Consider the following 25820-nt stretch of genomic DNA (forward strand, 5'->3'; position numbering starts at 1 on the left):
ATTTGGTGTAGAGAGCGTGAGGTGAACCCAGTTAACTGCCCAGTGGCTTCAGTGCTTGTGTTCCTCCATGATCGCTTCTCTGCTGATCTTACCCCTGTCCACACTCAGGGTGAACGTGGCTGCCATTGCGGCTTTCCACACTACTCTGGGTGATGGCCCTTTGGGAAGACATCAGCTGGTCGTGACTCAGACAGGGGTTCTCGAAGGGATGGGTTGAGGCCCCCTTCGAACCTATGGAGTCGGCTGAGGCCAAGAACCTTTCCCTCAAGGTAGATTTTTTATTAACCATTACTTCTCTGAGGAGAGTAGGATCTCTTCAGAACCTTTCTATATCTTACGGGTGCCTGGAGTTTGCTCCAGGCGATATTAAGGCATCCCAGATATCTTGCATCCCAGGCCTGGCTATGTGCCTAATGTGCTTTTCATCCTCCACCTCACGTGACGGCAGATGAAGTAAGACTTCATGGCAAAAGTCAGACCAGTTGCTGACGGGCTTCGGGTCGCCCAAGAAGGGGCTTTCCACATCCAAACAGACCACCAGTAACTGGATCGTTCAGGCTATCTCTATGGCCTATAAGGTGCGCAATTGCCTTCACCTTTGGCCGTGAGGGCTCATTCAACCAGAGGCATGGCGTCCTCTAGAACCCTCCTTTCAGGGATCCGGATTCAAGAAGTGTGCAATGCAGCAGGATGGGCCACCCCTCATACTTTTATCAGACTCTATAGCCTGGACATTCCTTCTACGCCAGGCAAACTAGTCCTCTCGTCCTAAGTGTGCCTGTGCGCAGCTTCACACTGAGACAGGCAGGGCTCGTTGTGGCATAGTGGGTACTCGTTCCACAAAGTGTCGTATCAACGCAGTGCGAGTTCCCTCGAAACGGAATGTCTCGGGTTACGACTTTAACCCTTGTTCCCTGAGAAGGACACGAGAGACTTCCACTGCCTGGGAGTTAATTCTTTGCAAAAGCTAACTCTGTTGTGTGCCCTTTTTAGCTTTTGTGTATGCCGTCACATGTTATGTCATGATGCAACGCCAATCAGGATTGGAATAGTTTCATTCATGCTTTAGATGCGCTACGCTGGGGGCGGGCATCCCCCCCCCCCCCCCCCCCCCCCCCCAAAGTGTCATTTCAATGCAGTGTCTCAATCGCTTCTCAGGGAACAAGGGTTACAGTCGTAACCCGAGACGTTCTACATGTCAAGCAGAGAGAAACACAGACCGTGAACACACGTGATAATGACAATTAAAGGGGTCATGGACTGGCTTTTTAAATTGTATTATATTGTTGTCTGAGGTCAACTTATGACGTTCGCTTGGTTTTTACATTCAAAAACATCAAAATGAATAAGTAATAGGCTATTTTATACCCTAGTTTTGAGCCTAGCTCAAAACCGCTTGGTTTTTATGGGCGTCTCGCAGTGAAGACTTGGAAGTAAACGCCCACTGCTGTGAGTGGATAACAGTTTTGCATATTATAATGAGTTTCAACTCACTCGCCGGTTCCGGTCGGTGCACGTGGGGGAAATTGTTTTGAAAACGTCCAATGTTGTAAAATGGCAACCGGAATTCGTCCATACATGTTCGACCCAGAGTCCGTGTGTTGCACCATTCCTGTCAGATCCAATGTAGACGGCACAGCACCGTTCATTAATCTTAATCGGTCTGCAAATCCAGTCTTGTTTACAAGACAATCCTCAGTGAAATGAAGCGATCAAACGGACAATGTTTTACCCTCATCTGAGCTGAAACGTCATTAAAAAAAAAGTTTAACCATGCATACCTATTGGAATCCAGAGGAAGCATATGCAGCGACTGTCTTCTTCCACAACCAGGCCCTGCACAGTATTTTGTATTGCTCGGTAGCTCGATCCGGTTTGTCATCACGAGGTAGGTCTAAGTTATTTAGCTATGCGTGTAATGCGCGAATCGGTGGGCGGGGCTAAACCGGCCGTGTTGAAGTAGGCGTTGATCTTCTTCTGCGGGGGTGGCGTTTTATCTTCTTTGACGTCATAGTTCCCCACTTAGAAAAACGAGTCCTTTGCTGAGCCTGGTGTCAATAAAAGCTTTTATTGGACTAACAAGGACGTTTTCAGTTCTGAAACTTACAGGATATTCTTATAATATGATGACCTCTTAGATGTCAAAAGCTCAAGGAAAATTTGATTTCTCAGTTCATCACCCCTTTAAACTCAAAACTATACATGAAATGCAGTTAAAAAATAAATGACAACATCAAGCCCCAATCTAAAGTATTCCCTACCTTCATTAAACTGCTAATGGTAAGTTTTTCAGCAACTTTTATACAGTAATATTATGAAACCGAATTCTCAAATGGTAAAAATATAAAATATATAATTTTAGACAATACATATTTTTGATTAATTTATGTATATATATATATATTACAACATATACACCCTGATGTTACATTAATAAAAATAAACTTATTTTACAAATCAAAATGGTAGTTTAATTTCCTCTCCATGTTTTCACCCTCAACACTCTTTTCAGAAACCAGTTTTATTTGAGTTTAAGGCCATGTTTACACGGAAACGATCTGAAGAGAAAACGCAAAAGTGGCGTTTCGTTTTCACTTTTTATTCTGCGTTTAGACGAGCGTTATGGGGGGGGGGGGGGGGGGGGGGATCTGCGTGCATATGGAGACGCAAAAGTGTTAGAAATGCGATGTAGTGACTTCCGGTTTAGCATCTGCCATGTGAGGCTGCATAAATCGGGAGCTCCGCAAACCACCTCTTAAATTTCGTTTTATACTTGATACAGCGTTATATTTATATTTATTTATTTCACATCTCGTGTAGGACTATTTGACGGTCACTTCTTACAATATTGTTGAAATCTTAAGCCGCAAAGTTCCAGCGATGTCTTCAAAAACGCAACGACAAAAGAAGGCCGATTCGGCTGTTGCCGGCGGGTCATCTTTGGAAACGGCTGAACTTTACACGCCTGAGGGTGTTGCGATTATGGGTGCAATTAACAGGCTGGAAAGTGGAATTCATGCCAAATTCGACGCGCACGCCGCTGAAATTCGAGGCGAAATTTCCATGGTACGAGAAGAAATGCATAACACATTTTCATCTTTGAAAGAAGACCTCAAAACCCAGAGTGAGCGCTTAACAAGCCTGGAGACCGCGACATCAGAATGGACGACCAGTCTTCATTCTCTCGAGCCAACGGTCGTTTCTCTCCAGAGAGAGGTCGCCTCACTGCAAGCTAAGTGCATCGATCTAGAGTGTCGTTCCCGTAGATCCAATCTTCGCTTGGTGGGAATTCCGGAAGGTTTGGAAGGCCCGCAACCTACGAAGTTCGTGGCAGATGCTTTGGCGGAGATATTTGATCTTCCTGAACCTCCACTCCTTGCTCGTGCACATCGTACACTTGCACCGAAACCTGCGGAGGGTAGCCGTCCGCGAGCCTTCGTAATTTGCTTCCATCGTTACGACGTCAAGGAGGATATTTGGCGAAAAGCGAGCCGGGATGGGCAGCTTAAGTTCAGAGACAAAAATGTGTTCGTCTTCCCGGACTTTCCGCCTGAGATTGCCAAGAAGCGGGCTGCATACTACGAGGTGAAACGTCTACTGAGGTCCATGCCAGATGTTAAGTACGGTCTAAAGGGACTAACCAGCTTCAGAATCACAAAGAACGGCGCTGAACATATGTTTGATACTCCAGCCGCGGCGCTGGCTTTTGTGAAACAACACCTATTACCTGCTTGAACACCTATAAATGTGCTGGAACTTATAATGTCTCATGTTCTCTGGTTCAAAGTCTATTGAAAGCACTTATCTCAGTTGTGTGGTTTAATATGTTAGGATTTATTCTTTGATTGGATTATTTTTTTATTTTTTTATCTGTATCAGAATATATTCGCTGTATTTATTATTTGTTTGCGGAGATGCGTCCGAGGTAAGAATCGCAATATCTCGCACGCACATTGAGGGTTTTCCTCAGGGTAGCGTACACTCTAGTTGGGGAAGTGTTAGCTTAGTCCAAGAGCGCGGGGTGGGGGGTGGCAGTGAGGGTGGGGGGCGGGTCTTCGCGCTAGGGTTCTTGAGGGGTGTTATGTTCTCGTTTCTTTGTTCATCTCAGTCTGGGCTGTTGCTCTTTTGTATTGTTTCATTTTTTTCTTTACTTGCGGTTGTGTTTTACAAATATATTTTTGGTCCTTCTCTCTTTTCTTTTCTTTCTTTTCTTTAAATGATGGGTGGTAGAGCTAATGAAGATGGTTTGGTGAGATGGGTTAGCTGGAACTGTAAAGGTTTGAATAATCCAGTCAAACGCAATAAGGTTCTGATTCATCTTAGGAAACTGAAAGCCAATTTTGTGTTTCTTCAAGAAACTCACCTCTGTTCATCTGACCATTTTAGACTGAAAAAAGACTGGGTGGGTCAAGTCTATCATTCACATTTTCAGTTCAAGTCCAGGGGCTGTGGCATTCTGGTACATAAATCCACTCCGTTTGCAGTATCACAAGTAATTGCAGATCATAAGGGCAGATACGTCATTATAACTGGAACTTTGTTTTCAACCCCCCTAATTCTTGCTAACGTCTATGCCCCTAATTATGACGATGTTTCCTTTATCACCACTTTTTTATCATGTATACCTGACCTTTACTCTCATTCATTAGTCCTGGGCGGAGATTTTAACTGTGTGATGTGTCCACGACTTGATAGGTCCTCGGAAAAAGTTATATCTCTTTCAAAATGTGCAGCGATTGTTCAGTCTTTTCTGCATAACTACGGTATTTGTGATCCGTTTCGCTTTTTAAATCCTTCCGCAAGGAAATATTCATTTTTTTCCCAAGTACATCATTCCTATTCACGAATTGATTATTTTTTTCTTGATAACAAACTTCTTCCATATCTGCAGAATTGCTCACATGAAAGCATAGTAATATCTGATCATGCACCAGCTGTACTGGAACTTAGCTTTCCAAAGGCACCCCCAAAGAATCATCAATGGTCCTTTAACCCTGGTCTATTAAAGGATAAAGAATTTGTCAAATTGATCTCCTCAAATATATCTTCTTTTCTTGAAGTCAATAGTACTCCGGGTATGGCTTATTCTACCATTTGGGAGACCTTAAAATGTTATCTGCGCGGTTTAATAATTTCATATTCGTCTTATAAAAATAGAGAGCGAAAGAGGCAACTAGATGAATTATCTAGTTCTATAACCGCTATTGATGTTCAGTACTCACTAAACCCATCTTCCAACCTTTATGAAGAACGTCAGATTTTGCAGACAAAATATGATCTGTTATCGACTGAAGAAGCTGAGAATTTGTTTTTACGAGCTCAACATAGGGTCTATGAGTTTGGTGATAAGACGGGTGAATTGTTAGCTTATCAAATTCGTAAAACGCAGACGTCACGCTTGATACCCCAACTTAAGTTACCTTCAGGAATTACTACCACTGACTATAAAGAAATAAACTCTCAATTTAAACAATACTATGGAAATTTGTACACCTCGGAATCTCCTCAAGATGTATCTTTAATGAAAACTTTTTTAGATAAATTAGATTTCCCCTCTGTAGAGAAGACTTTGTGTGATTTTTTGGATGAGGATATTCAAATTGAAGAAATAGCTGATGCGATTGCTTCCTTGAAAACAGGCAAGGCCCCGGGTCCTGACGGCTTCCCGTCTGATTTTTATAAAGCATTTTCTAAATTATTATGCCCTGTGTTGCTTTTGTTTTTTTTAGAGAGTCTTCAAAATTCTAACTTACCCCCAACCTTCTATCAGGCTACTATTTCATTAATTCTTAAGAAAGATAAGCCTCCCCTAGACTGTGGTTCTTATCGCCCCATATCGCTTTTAAATTGTGATTACAAGATACTAGCTAAAATATTATCTTTAATATATTATATTATATTATTATCTATAATATTTTTTAAAATATTAGGCGTCTTTTTAATGTTTTGTATTCACCCCATTCCAACAATGCTGAAGTGGTGGTCTCACTGGATGCTGAAAAAGCATTTGACCGCATCGAGTGGGGCTATCTTATAAATGTTTTGGAGAGGTTTGGATTTGGTTCAAAATTAATTTCTTGGATAAAACTCCTTTATGCCGCCCCCAAAGCATCTGTACGCTCAAACAATATTATTTCAGATCCTTTTCCACTAGGTCGGGGCACAAGGCAGGGTTGTCCCCTTTCCCCTCTTCTATTTGCTATTGCTATTGAACCCCTTGCAATTGCATTACGTGCTGACTCAGAGGTGCAGGGCATTTTTCGTGGTGATCTAGAACAGAAGGTTTCTTTATATGCTGACGATCTTATTTTATTTTTATCCAATCCTCTAGTCTCAATTCCTCGAGTTCTTTTAATATTGGGCTCATTTAGTACCTTTTCAGGTTATAAGTTGAATTTTTCCAAGAGCGAATTATTCCCAGTGAATTCTGCTGCATTAAGTCTCTCATATTCAAATTTCCAATTCAGAGTTGTTAAAAACCAATTTAGGTACTTGGGTATCCAAGTGACATGTAAACATGCTGACTTATTTAAAACCAATTTTAGCCCTTTATTTGATCTCACAAAATCTATGTTTTTATCATGGAAACCCCTCCCTCTGTCACTGATAGGAAGGGTAAATGCAGTTAAAATGAACATTCTTCCCAAATTTTTATATTTATTTCAATGCTTGCCCATATTTATTCCTAAGTCATTTTTCTCCGGTCTGGAAAAGACTATCTCGTCATTTATTTGGAATAACAAGCCAAGGCGAATAAGTCTAAAGCATCTTGTTAAGCCAAAAGAGGTGGGAGGTTTGGCTTTGCCTAACTTTCAAACGTATTACTGGGCAGCCAACTTTATAAACTTATTGTACTGGTGCCGGTATGATTTACAACTGTGTAAACCTCTTTGGGTGCAAATAGAGGCTGTATGTTGTTCCCCAGTCACGCTGACATCTTTGCTCTGTTCTTCTATCCCTCCTACTCATAGTATCTCAATTAAGAATCCAATTGTTAAACATTCTCTGAGGATTTGGACTCAGTTCCGCAGAGCTCTAGAGCTTAAGGGTCTTTCTTCAGCTGCACCCATTGCCAGTAACGCTTCTTTTCCGCCCTCTCTTTTTGATGGGGCTTTCAATATTTGGAAGTCACAAGGTCTAGTTACAATTGATCAGTTATTTATAGATAATAATTTTGCTTCATTTGACCAACTTAAAAATACATTTTCTTTGTCCAACTCCCATTTATTCCGGTATTTTCAAGTTCGGAGCTTTGCCCGTAAACATTTTCTGGAGTTCCCCTCTGCCTCTCCTAGTGGTGTCTTGGAGTGTATTTTAGATCAACATAAATGTATAAGGGGTGCCATTTCAAAGATTTACAGTATAATAAATGACAAACAAACCACATCTAGCGGATCATTAAAATCTCTCTGGGAGCAGGACTTAAGTATTTTGTTAGAAGATGAAACCTGGGACACTATCTTAAAAAGGATACATTCTTCTTCAGTTAGCTGTAGGCATAGGCTTATTCAATTTAAGGTAGTGCATCGTATTCATTGGTCTAGGGTGCAACTCAGCAAGATATTTCCTGAATTAGACCCCACCTGCCCACGCTGTGTTGTGGAGCCAGCCTCTCTGTTTCATTCTTTTTGGTCCTGTCCTAAGTTATTGAGGTTTTGGGGGGGAATTTTTAGTTGTCTCTCAGAAATTCTTACCACAGTAATAGACCCCAACCCATTGACAGCTTTATTTGGGGTTCTTCCGGAAAATGTTAATCTTACATCTTTAGAAATGGACAATATTGCACTTTGCACATTGTTGGCTAGACGGCTTATACTAATTAATTGGAAGCTGCCATCTCCTCCGACCTACCGTCAGTGGGTTTTTGACCTACTTTTTGCCCTCAAACTTGAAAAGATTAAATTTGGAGTTAGAATGAAACCCGATCTTTTCTTGAAATCTTGGAGCCCTTTTTTAGATTATTTTAAGGAGAAGAGCTCTGGATAAACCCTTTTTTTTTTTTTTTTTTTTCTCCCTCTGGTTTATTTAGTTGTTTATATGTATGCATATGTTACTGTGATTATATGTTCATCCGCATTTGAGCATTTATTATGTTTGTTTATTTTTTTTATTTTTTCCTTTTTTTTTTATTATGTAACAATCTGATGCTTGTACTGTGCTTGTGATGCTTTTCTTAATAATAATAAAAAAAATAAAAAAAATAAAAAAGAAAAAAAAGAAATGCGATGTAGTATGCACTCCAGGCGGCTAGGTGGCAATGTGAAGCACTGCCACACAACAACAACAAGTCCGTGCGCCTGCGTACAACCTTCCTTCTACTTCTCTCCCTATTGAAAAAATTGAAAAGACTCTTGGACGTTTATCAGAGCTGCTAGGGCAACTTGAAGGTCCGACGTATGGAAATAATCCGACATGTTGGTTGTTATTTTCCTGTACTGGCGCATGCCTGTGACGTAAATGCGTACGCGACGAGAGCCGCCATGAGCAGATTTGCGTTTTTACCCGTTTAGACGGAAACGCGACGGTGGAGCGTTTTTAAGTTCCCTTTCGAGGGAACTCGCAATGCGTCACTTGACGCTTTGGGAACGCCCCCAGCGTGCATGCGTCTGAGCATCAATGTCAACTAGTCCAATGGAAAGAATGAGCGTCACGGGCGGGTGACGTCACGACCAGGAAGGGATAAAGGCTCGCCCGGTGAAACGCGGCATTAGCTTCTGCGTCTCAGCAAGCGATCTGTGTCATTTTGTCTCTGTCTATTTACTGTTGTCTGTTGCGGAAAAGGATGGAAACTAAACAAGTGTACAAACAGTTATTTAACGGGTGGGGACACACATGAGCTTTGTGTCGTTTGTTTGGGAGTGGAGCATGCGGTCTCAGCCTTCGAGGGGGCTGAGTGCCAGCATTGTGAGATGTTACAGCTTCGCATGCTCCGCTCTCGCCTGTCACTCTTTGATAAAGAGAGTGGGCAGGCTCGCGATCCACAGGGATCAGGACCCGCGTCTGCTGAGGCAGCGCGGAGAATGCATTCCTGGGGATCGCAAAAGGATCTTTCGGAGGGGTTGGAGACGGGTCCGAGGGCTCTTTCTCCTTCCTTACCCGAGAGATCCAGTGCTCTCTCCCCGGTGTCGGAAGCACGCTCTGCGGTTTCTTTCGCCCGGGGAGAGAGCCCTCCATTACTTTATTGCTCTTCCTCCGAGGAGGTTGATGCGATGAGTGTGGAGAGTGTAAGCACACACATGGGGGAAAGAGATTCACAATTTATTTCCCCAGCATATGATGAGCTGGTGGATGTTATGTCGCGGGCTGTAGAGAAATTAAATATTGAATGGCCATCTGAGAAGAAGGGCGCTCGTCCTAAAAGCAAATTAGATGAGCGCTTTTTATCTTCCACCACATTATCTCCACCACGAGGGCTTCCATTTTTTCCCGATTTGCACAATGAAATTTCTAAATCGTGGAATAAACCATACTCATCACGTCTTTTCAGCCCTCATGTTAACACTTATTCGAGAATAAGAGGGCTGAAAGAGTATGGTTATGAGGCGATGCCCCAGGCGGAAGAGAATTTAGCCAGTTATCTTTCCCCTGGTCCCGCATCGTCTCTGAAAGCCTCGGCTTTGCCCACTAGACCGCTTAAAGCCACTTCGGTGTTAGTGGGCAAAGCTTATACGGCAGCAGGTCAAGCTGGAGCATGTCTGCATACTATGGCAGTGCTCCAGGCTTATCAAGCTGACCTGCTGGGGGATCTGGATAGTAGTGAGGGAGTCAGTCATGACGATATTCGTGAACTTCGTCGGGCTACCGATCTTTCTCTCAGGGCTACTAAGGAGACCGCCAGAGCAATTGGGCGGTCTATGGCAGCCTTGGTAGCTACTGAGAGACATTTGTGGTTAAATCTGTCTGAAATTAAAGAAAAAGATCGAGCTTTTTTATTAGATGCTCCGCTTGAACCTTCTGGTCTCTTCGGCGACGCAGTCCACGCGGTCGTCGAGAGATTTCAGGAGTCAAAGAAACAAGCGGACGTTTTTAAAAAGTTTATCCCTCGCCGGGTCCAGCCCCCTGGGACTGCTGGGCGTGAGCAGCCCCAGCCGTCGAGCTCATCATATCGTGTGCATCAGAAAGAGAGTGTTGCGTCTCGTGCACCTCCACGTAGAGACTGGAGACGGACGCAACCCTCTCAACCGAAGTCTTCTAAGTCGAAGCCGGATCTGAGGACCGTTCTTCAGGCGAAGAAGACTTCGGTTCAAAAAAAAAAACAAGGTCCTGATGTTCATGCATCAGGCCTGTGAGGACAGCCCCGACCGAAGTGGAGCGGTGTACACCTCATTATACGGTGCCCGTTCCATTTCGGGGTCCTCATGGGACCGTTCTGCCAACCCTGCCACCCTTGGTGCTTCAGGGCGCAGCGGTCTCCAGCGAGTCGCTGATGCTATGCTGCGGCACAGCATCGGTTTCGCGCCCTCTGAGGGGGGCCTTAGAGCGGCCAGTTCAGGTAGTTCCTGCCATTATGTTTCAGGATCCGGAATTGGCTGTCTCGATAACACCAGAGACCAGCCTCGAGAGGCTGGTTTCCTTAGTAAATTTTCTGGCAGCGTGGAAGCTTCTGCCGAATATTTCTCATTGGGTCCTGCAGATTGTAGAGAAAGGATACAGAATCCAGTTTGGTTCTCGTCCTCCTCGTTACAACGGGGTGCTGCCCACAGTGGTGCATCCCGAGCAGGCTCTGGTAATGGAGCAAGAGGTAAAGGCCCTGTTAGCAAAGGAAGCTATAGAACAGGTGTACTCACCCGACAGAGAGTCGGGTTTTTACAGCCGTTATTTCATTGTTCCAAAAAAGGATGGGGGGTTGCGTCCCATTTTAGATCTTCGTCTGTTGAATCGTTCAGTACAGAAACTCAAGTTCAAGATGCTGACACTCAAACAGATCGTGACTCAAATCAGATCCGAGGACTGGTTTGTCACGATAGATCTGAAGGACGCCTACTTCCATATCTCCATCCTCCCTCAGCACAGGAAGTTCCTAAGGTTTTCTTTTGGGGGCAAAGAATACCAATATCGGGTTCTTCCTTTCGGTCTAGCTTTATCACCCCGCACGTTCACGAAATGCGTGGATGCAGCTCTAGCCCCTCTCAGGCTTCAGGGCATACGTATTCTGAACTACATCGACGACTGGCTGATTCTGGCGGAATCAGAGCAGTTGGCGGTTCGGCACCGAGGTGTCGTTCTCGCCCATATGCAGATGTTGGGGTTGAGGCTCAACGCCAAGAAGAGTGTTCTTTCTCCAGTACAGAGAACCACTTTCCTTGGTGTGGTATGGGATTCAGTGACGATGCGGGCCACTCTATCGCCCGTTCGTGTAGCTGCTATCCTGACAGCCACCAAAGAGCTAAAGCTAGGCCAGTCACGCACTGTGAAACAGTTCGAGAGACTGTTGGGTCTCTTGGCGGCAGCGTCCAACGTGATTCCTTTTGGCCTGCTGTACATGAGACCTCTACAGTGGTGGCTAAGGACCAGAGGGTTCTCCCCGAGGGGAAACCCACTTCGTATGATCAAGGTCACGCGGCGGTGCCTTCGTGCCTTAATTATATGGAGGAAACATTGGTTCTTAGCCCAGGGTCCGGTATTGGGAGCTCTTTGCCATCGTGTTACGATTTAGACAGATGCTTCCCTCACCGGCTGGGGAGCGGTAATGGAAGGCCACTCGGTTCAGGGTCTGTGGAAAAGTCATCATCTTTCGTGGCACATCAATTGCCTGGAGATGATGGCTGTCTTCAATGCGTTGAGACAGTTTCTCCCAGACCTGAGGGGCCATCATGTGCTTGTACGAACAGACAACACATCAGTGGTCTCTTATCTGAACCGTCAGGGGGGTCTGCGGTCGCGTCTGCTCTGCAAACTGGCGCACCAGATCCTCCTGTGGTCTCTGGGGAAGGTACTCTCCCTGAGGGCAGTGTATATTCCTGGGGACCAGAATGTGGGGGCAGACATCCTGTCGAGGCAGGAGCTGAGGCCAGGGGACTGGAGACTCCACCCCGAGGCGGTGGAGAAAATTTGGGAGTTTTACGGCCAAGCAGAGGTGGATCTGTTTGCGTCTCAGCACACGACGCACTGTCCACTTTGGTTCTCCCTTACTCACCCAGCCCCCCTGGGGCTGGATGCTATGGTGCAGACGTGGCCGAGGCTACGTCTGTACGCATTTCCCCCTGTTGCTCTGCTCCCAGGAGTTCTGGAACGAGTCCGCCAGTACGGAATAAGCCTACTGCTTGTAGCACCACGCTGGCCGAGTCGGATCTGGTTTGCGGACCTGATCCATCTCTTAGACGGTCCTCCCTTGGAGATCCCGATCAGGAGAGACCTTCTGTCTCAGGCCGGGGGCACAATATTTCACCCTCGACCAGAGATTTGGAACCTGTGGGTTTGGCCTCTGAGGGGGCCCAACTCATAGAGAGTGGTCTCTCAGCTGAGGCTGCTGAGACCATCCTAAGCTCCAGAGCTTCAGCTACTAGGAAACTATATGCGCTGAAATGGAAAGTTTTTTCTGTATGGTGTCACCGACATCAGTGGGATCCGGTTAACTGTTCTGTGAACACAGTACTCGAGTTCTTGCAGGAGCGCTTTACGTCAGGTTATGTCCTTCCACACTTAAGGTTTACGTGGCGGCCATTGCGGTTTACCACGCCCTGGTTGGGGGTACATCGTTGGGTCGAGACCCCCTGATTACACGTTTCCTTCGTGGCACATTGAGGCTGAGGCCTGCAACTCGCACTAGGGTGCCAGCTTGGGATTTGGCAATAGTACTAGATGGCCTGTCTAGGGCTCCATTCGAGCCCTTAGATTCGGTTTCAGAGAAATTTCTTACCCTTAAGACTATCTTTCTGCTAGCTATTTCGTCCCTTAAGAGAGTTGGAGACCTTCAGGCCCTTTCGGTTTCCCCCACTTGCCTTGAGTTTGCACCGGGGATGGTCAAGGCATTCTTATATCCAAAACAGGGATACGTCCCTAAGGTGCCGACCTTGATTCCGAGGCCTATCGTGCTGCAGGCTTTCTGTCCTCCTCCTTTTACATCTGCGGACCAGGAAAGGCTGAACCTCTTGTGTCCAGTGCGAGCACTGGATACTTATGTTCATCGGATATCTTCTATGAGGAAGTCCGACCAGTTATTTATTTGCTTTGGATCACCTAAGAAGGGTCTTCCTGCTTCTAAACAGACGGTTAGCAAGTGGATAGTCGAGGCTATTTCACTTGCATACGAGTACTCTGACCATCCGTGTCCCTTGGTGGTCAGAGCTCACTCAACGAGGGGTATGGCGGCCTCTAAAGCCTTGTTATTTGGGGTTTCCCTCCAAGACGTTTGTGATGCGGCAGGCTGGTCCTCACCGCTCACATTCGTCAGGTTTTACAGTTAGGACCTGGATGCTGCCCCAGGTTCCCAACAGACTGACACTCAGGTACTTGGAATTCTGGCGTTTTGGGTATTCTCGTTCCCAAAGCGTCAAGTGACGCATCGCCAGTTCCCTCGAAAGGGAACGTCTCAGGTTACTACCGTAACCATAGTTCCCTGAGAAAGGGAACGAGACGATGCGTCACCCTGCCATACTTCCTGCTTCCCTGTGATCGGCTTGCTTCGACTTTTTGAAGCTAATGCCGCGTTTCACCGGGCGAGCCTTTATCCCTTCCTGGTCATGACGTCACCCGCCCGTGACGCTCATTCTTTCCATTGGACTAGTTGACATTGATGCTCAGACGCATGCACGCTGGGGGCGTTCCCAAAGCGTCAAGTGACGCATCGTCTCGTTCCCTTTCTCAGGGAACTATGGTTACGGTAGTAACCTGAGACGATTTCCACTTTGGAGGGTGGTTTCACTTTTTTGCGTTTTTAAGCCCCAAAAACGCCGTCGCCGTGTAAACGAAAGGCACATCCGATAAAATATTATTACGTTTTCACCCGGAATCGTTTTCGTGAAAACAGGGCCTAATTAGCACCAGAGTTTGACCACTGTTAATTTGTCAGCGGATTACAATTAAAAATTACTTAAATCAGGTTTTATTGAAGAGCTGTAAAGATTTATTTCATTTATGTTGAATATACTGTTACAGTGAATGCATACACGTTCTGTAAACTGATAGATTTGATTACATATACAGTAGCATGAAGAGACCTGTCCAAAACCACAACCTAAATGAGATTCAGGACAACTGTAATGCATTTAATTTCTTCAGTCATAAACGCGTTTCCTAGAACTCTCCGGGACTCATCATCCAGGATTGCTGTCAGCTGTGTAACCTTGTTAACTCCATCTATATAAGCCTGGTTTATTCAGTCATTCGTTGCAATTTTATACTATTAATTAAATAAGTCTTTCCCCTGTAAATTGTAAAAGATCTGTTGGCACATACAGTATAGATTTTTCTTAAACCAAATGATTTGTAATAGTTGTCTCGAGTCTCTCCTACTCATTTGAACCAGATCATCACCTAAGATCATCTCATGCAGCAGAACTCCCTCATGGAGAGCAGAAGCGTCCGTAAAACAAAATGCTCTTGGTTGGATTGTGTCGGATGAAGAAAAGGAAAGGATGGTCTGCGTTGAAGACCTGCGGTTCGATGTAACACAAAAACATCATGATGGCGCCGGTGGCTGCAGCCGCTTCAGTTCCTTCCTCGTTGACTTCAACAAAGGCTTTATGGATCACCTTCGACACCACCAGGTCTTTGTTGGAGGACATGCCTGAAAGATTCACCTTCTGCATGTCAAACACATCCTCCATTCCCATGTTGATCAGAAAACTCTTCATGTCATATTTTTCCTCCATCTTGAATCTGGGCAGAGATATTTGAACCTCTTGTTGACGCATGACTTCTGGTTTGGTCCACTCCATGAGCTTCTCGTAGGTCAGTGCCTTTTCAAGCTGGATAATAAGAGAGACATGTCAGATGAATAGTTCAGTCAAAATGAAAATGCTCCAAAAGTAAACATCTGACTGGTCACGGCTGGCTAATTAAGCATTCAAATCACCTTCTGAAGGCCAGTGGTGTCGTCTTCCATCTCGTTAGGAAGGATGATCAACATACTGAGATTCTTCCTGTCATACGGCAGCTCCAGAACCTGACTGTTGATCTCTGGGATGAAGGCCAGAGGAAACTTCTCCTTTTGATACATCATCTTCACTGGTTTAGTTTGATTCTGCCAAACATAAATGGAAACACATTATAACCCATCAGATTTTACAAATATTATTAAAATAATATTAAAAAAAGAGAATGAAATTTCACCTTGTTCAGCTTAAACTGTCCATCTCTGGTGGCTTCCTTTGGGAATTTCTTCTCCCAGTTTCCCTTGAAGTAGATGGCGTTCACCAAAACCAGTTTCGTCATCCCATCGATGGCTCCCTGTGGCACCAAGTCCTTGATCTTCTCTAAAATACAAATGGACAGTTTAGTTTGAGCAGTGATTTGAACTGGTGGGGTTTGATATTTCTTTTTATTTAGCTCAAGTCAAGAACCCATGAAGCCAAACATGGCCCATGAAAATCAATTTTTGCTGAAGTTAAAGTGCTGAAAAACATGAAATAACTTTTTTTGAGTGTAGAATTAGATTCAAATTGAGAATAATTTTATGCTGGATTTCACCTTGTGTTTTTTTCTCCACCCATTTGTTGATGTTGACACGAGTAGCCTCTGATTTGTTCTTGAAGTCCACCTTCTCCAGTCCGGCTTCATAGTAGATTTTTGCGTCATTGAGGAATTTCTGTTACACAGCAAACCGATTGAGGTGTAAATAAGTTGAGAGTTGATTTTCAGATCCTCCAGTGAATAAACCGAGTCTTACCTCAACAAACTGGTAGGATTGCTCTCCGTAGAGACGGTTGGCAAGACTCAACACATACGGGACTCCTGGTTTGTTCAGCTCACTCATAAAGTTGTTGAAGCTGGAATGAATTTGGTCCTCAGGTTTTTCCTCTGGACATTTCTGTTTGCATCAACAATATCAGATTTAATCAGATGAATCAGACGAACCCAAAGGATACATGCATCTCTACAGTAAATACAGATGTTCATGCAACAGAACCTTGAGCTAAAGTTCTGAGAACGTTCCCTGTTAACTGGGTTTGTGTTTGATGTAAATATTCATACGAAACCTTGAGTTCAGCAGGTGTCTGAGGATTCTGGGTTTGCTGCATCATTGGTGGTTCATTGTTAAAGCCCAGGACCTACACAGGATTGTTATGGTAGAATTAATAAAGATAACTTCAACATATATTGTGAATGCACAACTTAAATGCTCATTAGAATGGTTTAAAATGTACTAGAAAAGACAATGAAGAACTGATGATGTCAAACAAATTCTTTGTTGATTTTGGCCCTCAGGCCTTTGATAATTAAATGGGTGGAAAGAGTGATTAATTGCTGGCACTTTACTGTTTATGCCATGCCTGGAACTCAATTTACATGTGGTGCGTCCAGAATCGAATACTCCCCCCGGGTTGGCGAAAAGTCCCCGGATGACCCACTACTTCCAAGATTCTGAAGTGCACATTCGATGGACACTTTCCTATCCCATGAGGCCACAGGAGAGGATTTATGAATGGCAGTGAAGCAATGCAACTGACTCTGGTAGAACACATGACAGTAGCAACAGGAATGATATAGTTTGTCTGGGTTACATCCATACGTCATATATAACGCGCTTTGTAATGCCCACGAAGTAAATTCAAATTCAAATGTAGTACATACTCAGACAGTATGTGATTTAAGATGCCACTACAGATTAGATCTCATTCAGGAAACACAATTTTTCTGTTTGTAAAAGCATTTTTACATATATAATATGTAAATGCTGTATACAGAGATGGGAGATAACAAAGTACAAATACTCTGTTACTGTACTTAAGTCGATTTTTCTGGTATCAGTACTTTACTTTCACCCTTATTTTTGACACAAATACTGTATCTGTACTTTCTACTTTCTACTTTCCACTTTCCACTTTCCACTTTCCACTGGGGCGACAGTGGCTCAGTGGTTCATGTTGGTTGTCTACAAACCGGAAGGTTGGTGGTTCAATCCTCGGTTCCACCTGACCAAGTGTCGAGGTGTCCATGAGCAAGACACCTAACCCCAGCTGCTCCCGACGAGCTGGATGGCGCCTTGCATGGCTGCCGTCGCCCATCGGTGTATGAATGAGTGAGTGAATGGGTGAATGTGAGGCAAATTGTAAAGCGCTTTGGTGGCCATTGGGTCTGTGAAAGCGCTATATAAATGCAGTCCATTTACCAGTCCATACTTCAAACCTGGCTCATTGCTTTAATTCTAATCTGTATTTGGTGGCATGATCAATACTATTTCTTGTCAATGTGCGCCTTTTTTAACATAAAACATGACTACCCCATTGGTGTGTAATTGTCTTGACTATCACGCACCACAGACGTAGGCTAGCTATAAGCAAGGCAATAAGCAATAAGCAACAGGAATAATGGCTAACGTTATGGATGAGACAGAGGAAGTTAGCGATGTCGACATGACTGAGAATAGAGACATTATAGCCATATATGAGAGAGATTATGTAATTGTCTGCGTTAAAAAGGATCCCTGGCGAATGCGCTGCTAATTGTGTCAACCTAAAAAGCACAAAATGCTGGCTTTCAAGAATTCGCCGTTGAATTTATGAAAGCACTTAAAGGTTGTGTATGACAGTTAATGCCTAGTTTTTAAAGCGATTCGCAGGGGTTAGGGATTTTTCCCAGACAATTTTGTTTCTCTGTGTTGTATAAGGGATAGTGCTGATAGCACACACATTATTATACAGTCTTTTGGACAAATTGTTTAGGCCAGTGAATAGTCCTATGTTTGGACTGCATGTGTCTGTTATCAGTAATGTTGCCCATTTGAGCCGTACTGATTTAAAGAAATACTTTTTCTTTTTTATTATGCGTACTCTGCTGTTTAATTCTCCAGTATTAAGTGGTCTTCTGTAGAGTTGGGGTACTCGAACTCGGACTCGGACTCGAGTCCGGACTCAAATCCAATTTTGAACGAACTCGGACTTGTCACGCACTTGGATGAATTTGTACTCGGACTTGACACGGACTCGGACATTTTAGACTCGGAAGAATGTCCGAGTCCAGTCGAGTCCGGGCACTAGAGGACACAAAAATTATTCAAAAACGAAACGAAACTACTTGTGTTGTTTCCGCGTTGAGCATTGTAGCCAATCGCAGACATGTATATTAAGCGCATGAACACAGTGGCAAATCAGAGGCGTTTTAGTCTACATGCGGAGAATTCGATCTAAATGTATGTTCAGAATCAGCACGAGCTTTATCCTTTCGCAAATCCCCTCATAATCAACAAAGTCTAGACGCGATATAAATGAGAGATTCACTGTGCAGTGCGGACAACTTCAGTGTTTATGACAAGAGTTTAAGGGAGAGTGCAGAACGCGGTAAGTAAGTGATGGCTTAAAGGGAGCGCTATTGACAATCTAATAGTTTTGTTTTTCGTGCTTCTAGAGGACCAGTGGTTACGTTCACACAGTAAATTATAAAGAGTGATAAATGCATTTAAATGTGGGAGTGAATCCGCAAAATTTTAGTCATGTGAGTCATGAAATTGCGATGATTGACATAGTAACCATAGCAATATTTTGGCGTCTAATAGTTTTATGATTTTTGGTACATTTACACTTTAGTTTACAAACACCTTTCAGAATCTCCAAAATGTAATTTTTATTTATTTATAAGAAAGGATCATAAAAACATTGTTCTGTTTAGTACTGCACTGAAAAAGCTTTTTCACATAACAGATGTTTAATAGCCTAGTCCACAAGAAAAAATACAAACACAAAATACAAGACAAATTAACTTGATTTTTATATTGTGTGCCATTACCTGAATGATCCACAACTGTTTTTTTTGTGTGTGTTTTTTTGTTTTTGTTTTTGTAATGGTTGTTCATGTGGAAAAATCCTCCAGCTCCTGCACATTCTTTGCTTTTCCAGCATCTTCTTCATATTTGACTCCTTACTAGCAGTGGCTGTGATTGTGAGATCCATCTTTTCGCACTGGTGACAACTGAGGGACTCACGCACAACTATTACAAACCCTGCAAACATTTAGTGATGCTCAAGAAGGAAGCATCTGTTAAGAGCCAGGGGGTGTAAACTTTTGAACAATGTAAATTGGTGTAAATTGTTCTTACTTTGTTTAGAAATTAATTAATTAATTTAGTCCTGCCCTTCAGAGGCTAAAAAAGATATTAGCATGTAAAACAATATTAGAAAAATGTAATCATCACATCATCTTGCTAAAAATTGTACCCACTGGCTCTTAATGCATCGTGTTGCATTCATGAGTATTACATTGCAGATTCTGAAAGATGTACAATAGGTAAACGTATCACTGTGACTATACATTGCAATCATTTTATAAGGTTTAAAATATTAATTTAAGAGCTCAGTGGTGAGACCTTTTGCCAGACTTTGATTGACAGGCGATCTGACCAATTATTATGCAGACACCCGCCATTTTTGTCCGACAAACAAACCAAACCAGTTAGTAGATTAAAGTCAGTGGACCACCAAAAAATGGTGTGTATTGATTTCTTTTTGCAGTTCTGATTTTCATTCATGTTTAATTTGTGCTATAACTAGAAGAGATTATCAGTTCATGTGCTGCTTGAACTGAGGCCTACACATTAAAGCACCACAAAACAGTATTTATTGTTTGAATTTCATAATTATTTAAAAAAATTTTTTTTTAAATAATTTAACTTTTATTTCATACCAAAAGTAGGCTGCTCTGTCTTGTATGTTGGCACATTGTCAGTGTCCTCTTTGCTCCGCAATATATTTTTCACTGTGTGAGAACATGTGAAGTGAGAGCGGAATGGCTTATCGGACAAAGCAACAGTAACTAAGAGGGGCGGGTCTTTGTGAAAGGTCAATTTCAAATCATTTAAATTTTTGTGGACTCGGCCGGACTCGACTCGGACTCGGATGTTAAGGACTCGGACTCAAGTCCGACTCGGCCCTCTTTGGACTCGGACTTGGACTCGGACTCGATTGTTAAGGACTTGGACTTGACTCGGACTCGACAAAGGTGGACTCGGACCCAACTCTAGTCTTCTGAAACCTGACAGGTTACGTCAGATAGTTTCCATATGTTGTAAAACCGGTCACTCTTAGAAAAAAGGGTTCATTGGGGTTCTATATAGAACCATAGGGTTCTTTACTCAACTCCAAAGAACCTTTTATGCTAAAAAGGTTCTATAATGACAAGAAAGAACCCTTTTGGCACAAAGGTTCTTTAGACTATTATTAATTCATATTACATTATTCTGCAACATTTTGTAGTTGTAATTAAATTATTGTTTATTAAACTGTTGTAGTAGGCTAACTTAATATCATATTTTAATCATGCTGATTTTTGGAGGAGAAAAACTGAAATGGCACTCTTCGTGTGATATTGATTAACTACATAAAATTATATAAATATATACATTTTCTAACCCCCATATCTTGAATTTTGTGATCATTCCCATGCATTCATAAATGCATTTGAATACACTGAATAATGCAGTGAAAGAACGCACTCAAAATGCACACGCGCACTATTTAGCCTAACTAGACTTCATCATGTAACTTTAGATGCGTGCCCTCTGTAGGCACGATTTGTTTAGTTTTTGAAATATACTTGATAATGTTAAAGCGCACATCGTTAAAACAAAAAATACGATATTATCACAGACGATTTAGCTATATCTCACACCTCTATGACCTCGTCATCATCATCATTATTATCATCATAACAAGAAATTACTCAGTACAAAAGTAGGTTTTTTGTCTACTCCGGTGGCAAAGACCTATAGAGCAGCGGACAGGCTGCCGTCTCACTGCATGTTATTGCCATCCTTCGGGGTGCTCAATGACATGCACGAGGGTAGGGCTGATTCAGGGCTCATCTAAGAGACTGCCTGCCGCCACCGACCTCGCTCTACGAGTGACGAAGGTGACCGCACGCTCCCTGGGTCAGGTGATGTCCACTTGTGAGGTCAGACATTTCTGGGTTAACCTGGTTGATATGCGCGAGGCTGAGCGAACCCGCTTCCTCAACTCCCCCATATCCCAGGCTGGCCCTTCGGCGGCGCGGCCGAGGACTCTGCCCAACAGTTCTCGGCCGCCCAGAAGCAGACTGAGGCTACCAAACACGTTCTGACCCCGCGGCCAGCTGCTGCCGCCGGCTCAGACACCTCAGTCAGCTTGCCGCCAAACGCGCCCTCCTGCGACTTTCGCCCCCTCCCGCCCGGCCCCAGCAGCTCCGGGCCGCGCCGTGGAGGTGGTCGCAGGAAAGCGCCCCAGCCCGTACCAGCCCCGCAGCCTGCCAAATGCCAGGCAAAGCGGCGCTCCCGTTACGGGCAGCTCAGAGATGGGTTGCAGTTCTCCAGGAGGTGGTTGCAGGGCCACTCCTTTCCCCGGTGGAGGGCCGGGGGAGAACCTCTTTTTCCAGAGAGCTGACTTCCCATCTCTAAGCACACAGAGTTCTCGGACGACACGGTGCGCCGCCCCCGGGCCGTGCACCCCTCGTCCTCCTCTGTCCCAGAGCCGGATGACAGTGCGCGCCGTCCCCGGACCGTGCCGCTCTCACCCTCCTCTGTCGCCAGACCCCTGGCAGAGCAGACCCCCGTGGAACGTTCGTCCTTCCCTGGTCTCCTCTGTCAGGACGCGGTCTATGACTGTACCCCCACACCGGGCCGCTATGCCGTCCACGTCTGGGTCAGCCATACCGCCTCGCTGCTCCACCGACGGGAAGTCTGTGGTTCGCGTGACCCCGCTGATCCTTGGGAGCCTGGCTAGAGCTTCCCAACCTGTCCCGCTGGGTCGCACGATCGATCAGGCTTGGCTACGCGATTCAGTTCGCGCGGTCTCCTCCCCGCTTCAGGGGAGTCCGCTCCACTATGGTCAGTGGCAATGCCCCTATCATGAGAGCGGAGGTTGCTACCCTGCTGGCGAAGGGTGCGATCGAGACTGTCCCTCCAGCCGAAATGAGGACCGGCTTCTACAGCCCGTACTTCATTGTCCCGAAGAAAACCGGTGGGTTACGGCCAATCCTGGACCTGCGCGTTCTGAACCGCTCCCTTCACAGGCTGCCGTTCAAGATGCTCACCGCCAAACGCGTTTTCGAATGTGTGCGGCACCAGGATTGGTTTGCAGCGATTGACCTGAAGGACGCCTACTTTCATGTCTCCATCCTCCCTCGACACAGACCGTTCCTGCGGTTTGCTTTCGAAGGGCAGGCATATCAGTAGGCAGTTCTCCCATTCGGGCTAGCCCTGTCTCCTCGCGTCTTCACGAAGGTCGTCGAGGCAGCCCTTGTTCCCCTCCGGGAACACGGGGTTCGCATTCTGAATTACCTCGACGACTGGCTAATTCTAGCTCACTCTCGAGATCAGCTTTGCGAAAACAGGGACTTGGTGCTCCGCCATGTAGCCCGTCTGGGCCTTCGGGTCAACTGGGAGAAGAGCAAACTTTGCCCCGTGCAGAGGATCTCTTTTCTCGGTATGGAGATCGACTCGGTTGCCATGTCCGCGCAGCTTACGAGCGAGCGCGCGCAGTCACTGCTGACTTGCCTGAGACAGTTCGAGGGCAAGAGTGCAGTTCCACTGAAACTTTTTCAGAGGCTCCTGGGGCATATGGCATCCGCAGCCGTGGCAACACCGCTCAGGTTACTTCATATGAGACCGCTTCAGCTTTGGCTTCGCGACCGAGTCCCGAGGTGGGCATGGCAACACGGCACTCTCCGAGTACCAGTTACTCCGACCTGCCGTCAGACCTTCACCCCGTGGTCGAACCTCAGTTTTCTACGGGCCGGAGTGCCCCTGGAACGAGCTTCCCGGCATATTGTTGTAACGACAGATGCCTCTACCACGGGCTGGGGTGCCATGTGCAATGGACGTGCTGCCGCGGGCTCCTGGACAGGACCCCACCGCCTATGGCACGTCAATTGCCTCGAGTTGCTGGCTGTACAGCTCGCCCTGCGCCGCTTCCGAGCCGTGCTCAGGGGCCAGCATGTACTAGTCCGTTCAGACAATACCGCGACCGTAGCGTACATCAACCGTCAAGGTGGTCTGCGCTCCCGCCGTATGTCGCAACTCGCCCGCCACCTCCTCTTATGGAGTCAGAAGCATCTGAAGTCGCTTCGTGCCATTTATATCCCCCGAGCCCTGAACTGTGCAGCTGACGAGCTCTCACGGCTTCAGCCCCTCCCGGGAGATTGGCGACTCCATCCCCAGTCGGGTCAGCTGATTTGGGACCAGTTCGGGGACGCACAGATAGATCTGTTTGCCTCTCACGACTCAACCCATTGCGCCCTGTATTATTCCCTGACCGAGGGCACGCTCGGCACGGATGCACTGGCGCACAGCTGGCCGTGGGGCCGCAAATATGCGTTTCCCCCAGTGAGCCTTCTTGCGCAATTCCTGCGCAAGGTCAGGGAGGACGAGGAGCAGGTCACTCTGGTCGCGCCGTACTGGCCCACCCGGACCTGGTTCTCCGCACTCATACTCCTCGCGACAGCACCTCCTTGGCCGATTCCTCTGAGGAAGGACCTCCTTTCTCAGGGACGGGGCACCCTGTGGCACCCTCGTCCCGATCTTTGGAACCTCCACGTGTGGCTCCTGGACGGGACAAGGCAGGTTTGAGTACCCTACCACCAGCGGTGGTGGCTACCATCACTTCCGCTAGAGCGTCGTCCACGAGACACGTCTATGCGTGGAAGTGGAACCTCTTCGTCAACTGGTGCTCTTCTCACCGAGAAGACGCCATTGCCGCACATCATGACCCAATAGAAGGTAAGTCTGTGGGGAAGCATGACCTGATCGTCAGGTTCCTGAGAGGAGCGAGGAGACTGAATCCTCCTCGCTCTCTTCTCGTACCCTCTTGGGACCTCGCAGTGGTCTTAACTGCCCTGCGCAGCGCTCCCTTGAGCCTTTGCAGTCGGTCGAGCTTAACTTCCTGTCAATGAAGACAGCGCTGCTGACTGCACTGGCCTCCATCAAGAGGGTAGGGGACCTGCACGCATTCTCCGTTGACGAAGCGTGCTTGGAATTCGGGCCGGGTGACTCTCACGTGATCCTGAGACCCCGGCCTGGATATGTGCCCAAGGTTCCTACCACTCCCTTCCGGGACCAGGTGGTGAACCTGCAAGCGCTGCCCCCGGAGGAGGCAGACCCAGCCTTGGCACTGCTCTGTCCAGTACGTGCTCTTCGCATCTATGTAGACAGAACGCAGTGTTTCAGGACCTCAGACCAGCTCTTTGTCTGTTATGGTGGGAAGCTGAAGGGAAAGGCTCTCTCCAAGCAAAGGTTGTCTCACTGGATAGTGGACGCCATTGCTTTGGCATACCAGCAGCAAGGTCGACCGTGCCCCCTTGGTGTGACCGCCCACTCCACCCGGTGTGTGGCGTCCTCTTGGGCTTTAGCGCATGGCGCCTCGCTAACAGACATCTGCAGAGCTGCAGGCTGGGCGACACCTAACACATTCGCAGATTTTTCAATCTCCGAGTGGAGCCAGTCTCCTCCCATGTACTGTCTTTTTCAAGCTAACATGGGACCCGTTAGGTGTCTTCGCTTGCTCGCCATGCCACTCCACGGACTGGATACGTGCGATCTTCTCCTCAGGTGAGCTTCCCTGAAAGCCCTGAGCTCCTCCAGCACTGCTGACGCTGGCGCCAGTGTCTATTGCCTGCGCATCGGCTAGGTGCCTTCCGTGTGCATGGTACCTCCTCTGAGCTACCCCCACATGTGTATTTCCACTGTAAGCCTCTTTGAGCATGTGTCTTTCCCTCGGCAAGCCACCTTGCCACCCCTGGGGTTGAAATATTCCACCTGCGGCTGGACACCCCAGTGATTCCCCATATGCATCCCTCGGGTCATATGTGTATTCTTAAGTCCCCCCCCCCCTCTGGGTTGGCAGTAATTGCATACTTCCCTAAAATCTGGGATATGCTCCCCAGTGTACCTTGGTATTCCTGTGTTAAATAGGAGTCCTTCGTCCGTGCTAGTCTCACGACAGGGCTCAGATTTACGCAGGGCACTGGAAGACAGCTGAGAAGTGGCGTGATTAGACTGGTATCCCCATTCGTCGTCATCCGACGGAACTCGGAGTGACAACGAAAGGGAACGTCTCGGTTACTGATGTAACCCTCGTTCCCTGAGTAGGGAACGGAGACGTTCCATCTGCCTGCCACTTCCGCTGTACCGCTGGAACAGCCGAGTTCAGTCTTGGCTCCTCAGCGAAGAAACATATCTGCATATTGCCGGCTTTCTCCTTTTATTCCCACGAGGTGGGGCGGAGTTGCGCCATGCAAATTCCGCAGACCCATGGCATTTGTTTGCCATTGGCTCGTTTTGTATACTCGAAGTCGATAGGCTTTCTAAGCGAAACCCCCATTCGTCGTCATCCGACGGAACGTCTCCGTTCCCTACTCAGGGAACGAGGGTTACATCCGTAACCGAGACGTTATTCTGAAATTTTGAATTTAAATCTGTTATTACAATTCTTTATGAGTGATATTAATGTAAATTTGTAGATTTGAAGTACTTGATGTTCTGAAATGCTGATCTGAATTTGAATCTATGTATTCACATTCTTAATGAGTGATATTAATATGAATTTGTAGATTTGAAGTACTTCTATATCTGTATATTTCCATTGTGAGTTATATTAATGTGTATTTGTAGTTTTGAGGGACTTGTTGTTCTAACACTGATGGGAATTTAGATGAATCTATATTTGCATTATTTATTAGTGATAGATAATGTAATTTAT

At 45.8% G+C, this 25820-nt stretch overlaps 2 protein-coding genes across 7 annotated transcripts in view; both read right to left on the reverse strand.

Annotated features, from left to right (window-relative positions):
• Window positions 1-25820, reverse strand: part of LOC130077874 (leukocyte elastase inhibitor-like) — a 145604-nt gene that overhangs the window by 117893 nt on the left and 1891 nt on the right. The gene's annotated exons all lie outside the window — the stretch shown is intronic.
• Window positions 14022-25820, reverse strand: part of LOC130077872 (leukocyte elastase inhibitor-like) — a 52094-nt gene continuing 40295 nt past the window's right edge. For 3 of the 5 annotated variants that reach the window (XM_056243271.1, XM_056243270.1, XM_056243269.1), the window contains 6 exons: window positions 16140-16211; window positions 15830-15970; window positions 15631-15748; window positions 15274-15416; window positions 15017-15184; window positions 14415-14909 (listed from right to left, as the gene is read on the reverse strand). In XM_056243271.1, coding sequence (XP_056099246.1) covers window positions 14505-14909; window positions 15017-15184; window positions 15274-15416; window positions 15631-15748; window positions 15830-15970; window positions 16140-16211 — 1047 coding nt within the window. In that variant the 3' untranslated portion in view covers window positions 14415-14504. Of the gene's footprint in view, window positions 14910-15016; window positions 15185-15273; window positions 15417-15630; window positions 15749-15829; window positions 15971-16139; window positions 16212-25820 lie in introns of all 5 variants that reach the window. The other 2 variants (XM_056243273.1, XM_056243268.1) reach the window with 2 other exon arrangements.

This window comes from Rhinichthys klamathensis, unplaced genomic scaffold (assembly GCF_029890125.1).
Source record: "Rhinichthys klamathensis goyatoka isolate OS25496 unplaced genomic scaffold, OSU_Roscu_1.1 h1tg000784l_1, whole genome shotgun sequence".
NCBI classification, from domain to species: domain Eukaryota; kingdom Metazoa; phylum Chordata; class Actinopteri; order Cypriniformes; family Leuciscidae; genus Rhinichthys; species Rhinichthys klamathensis.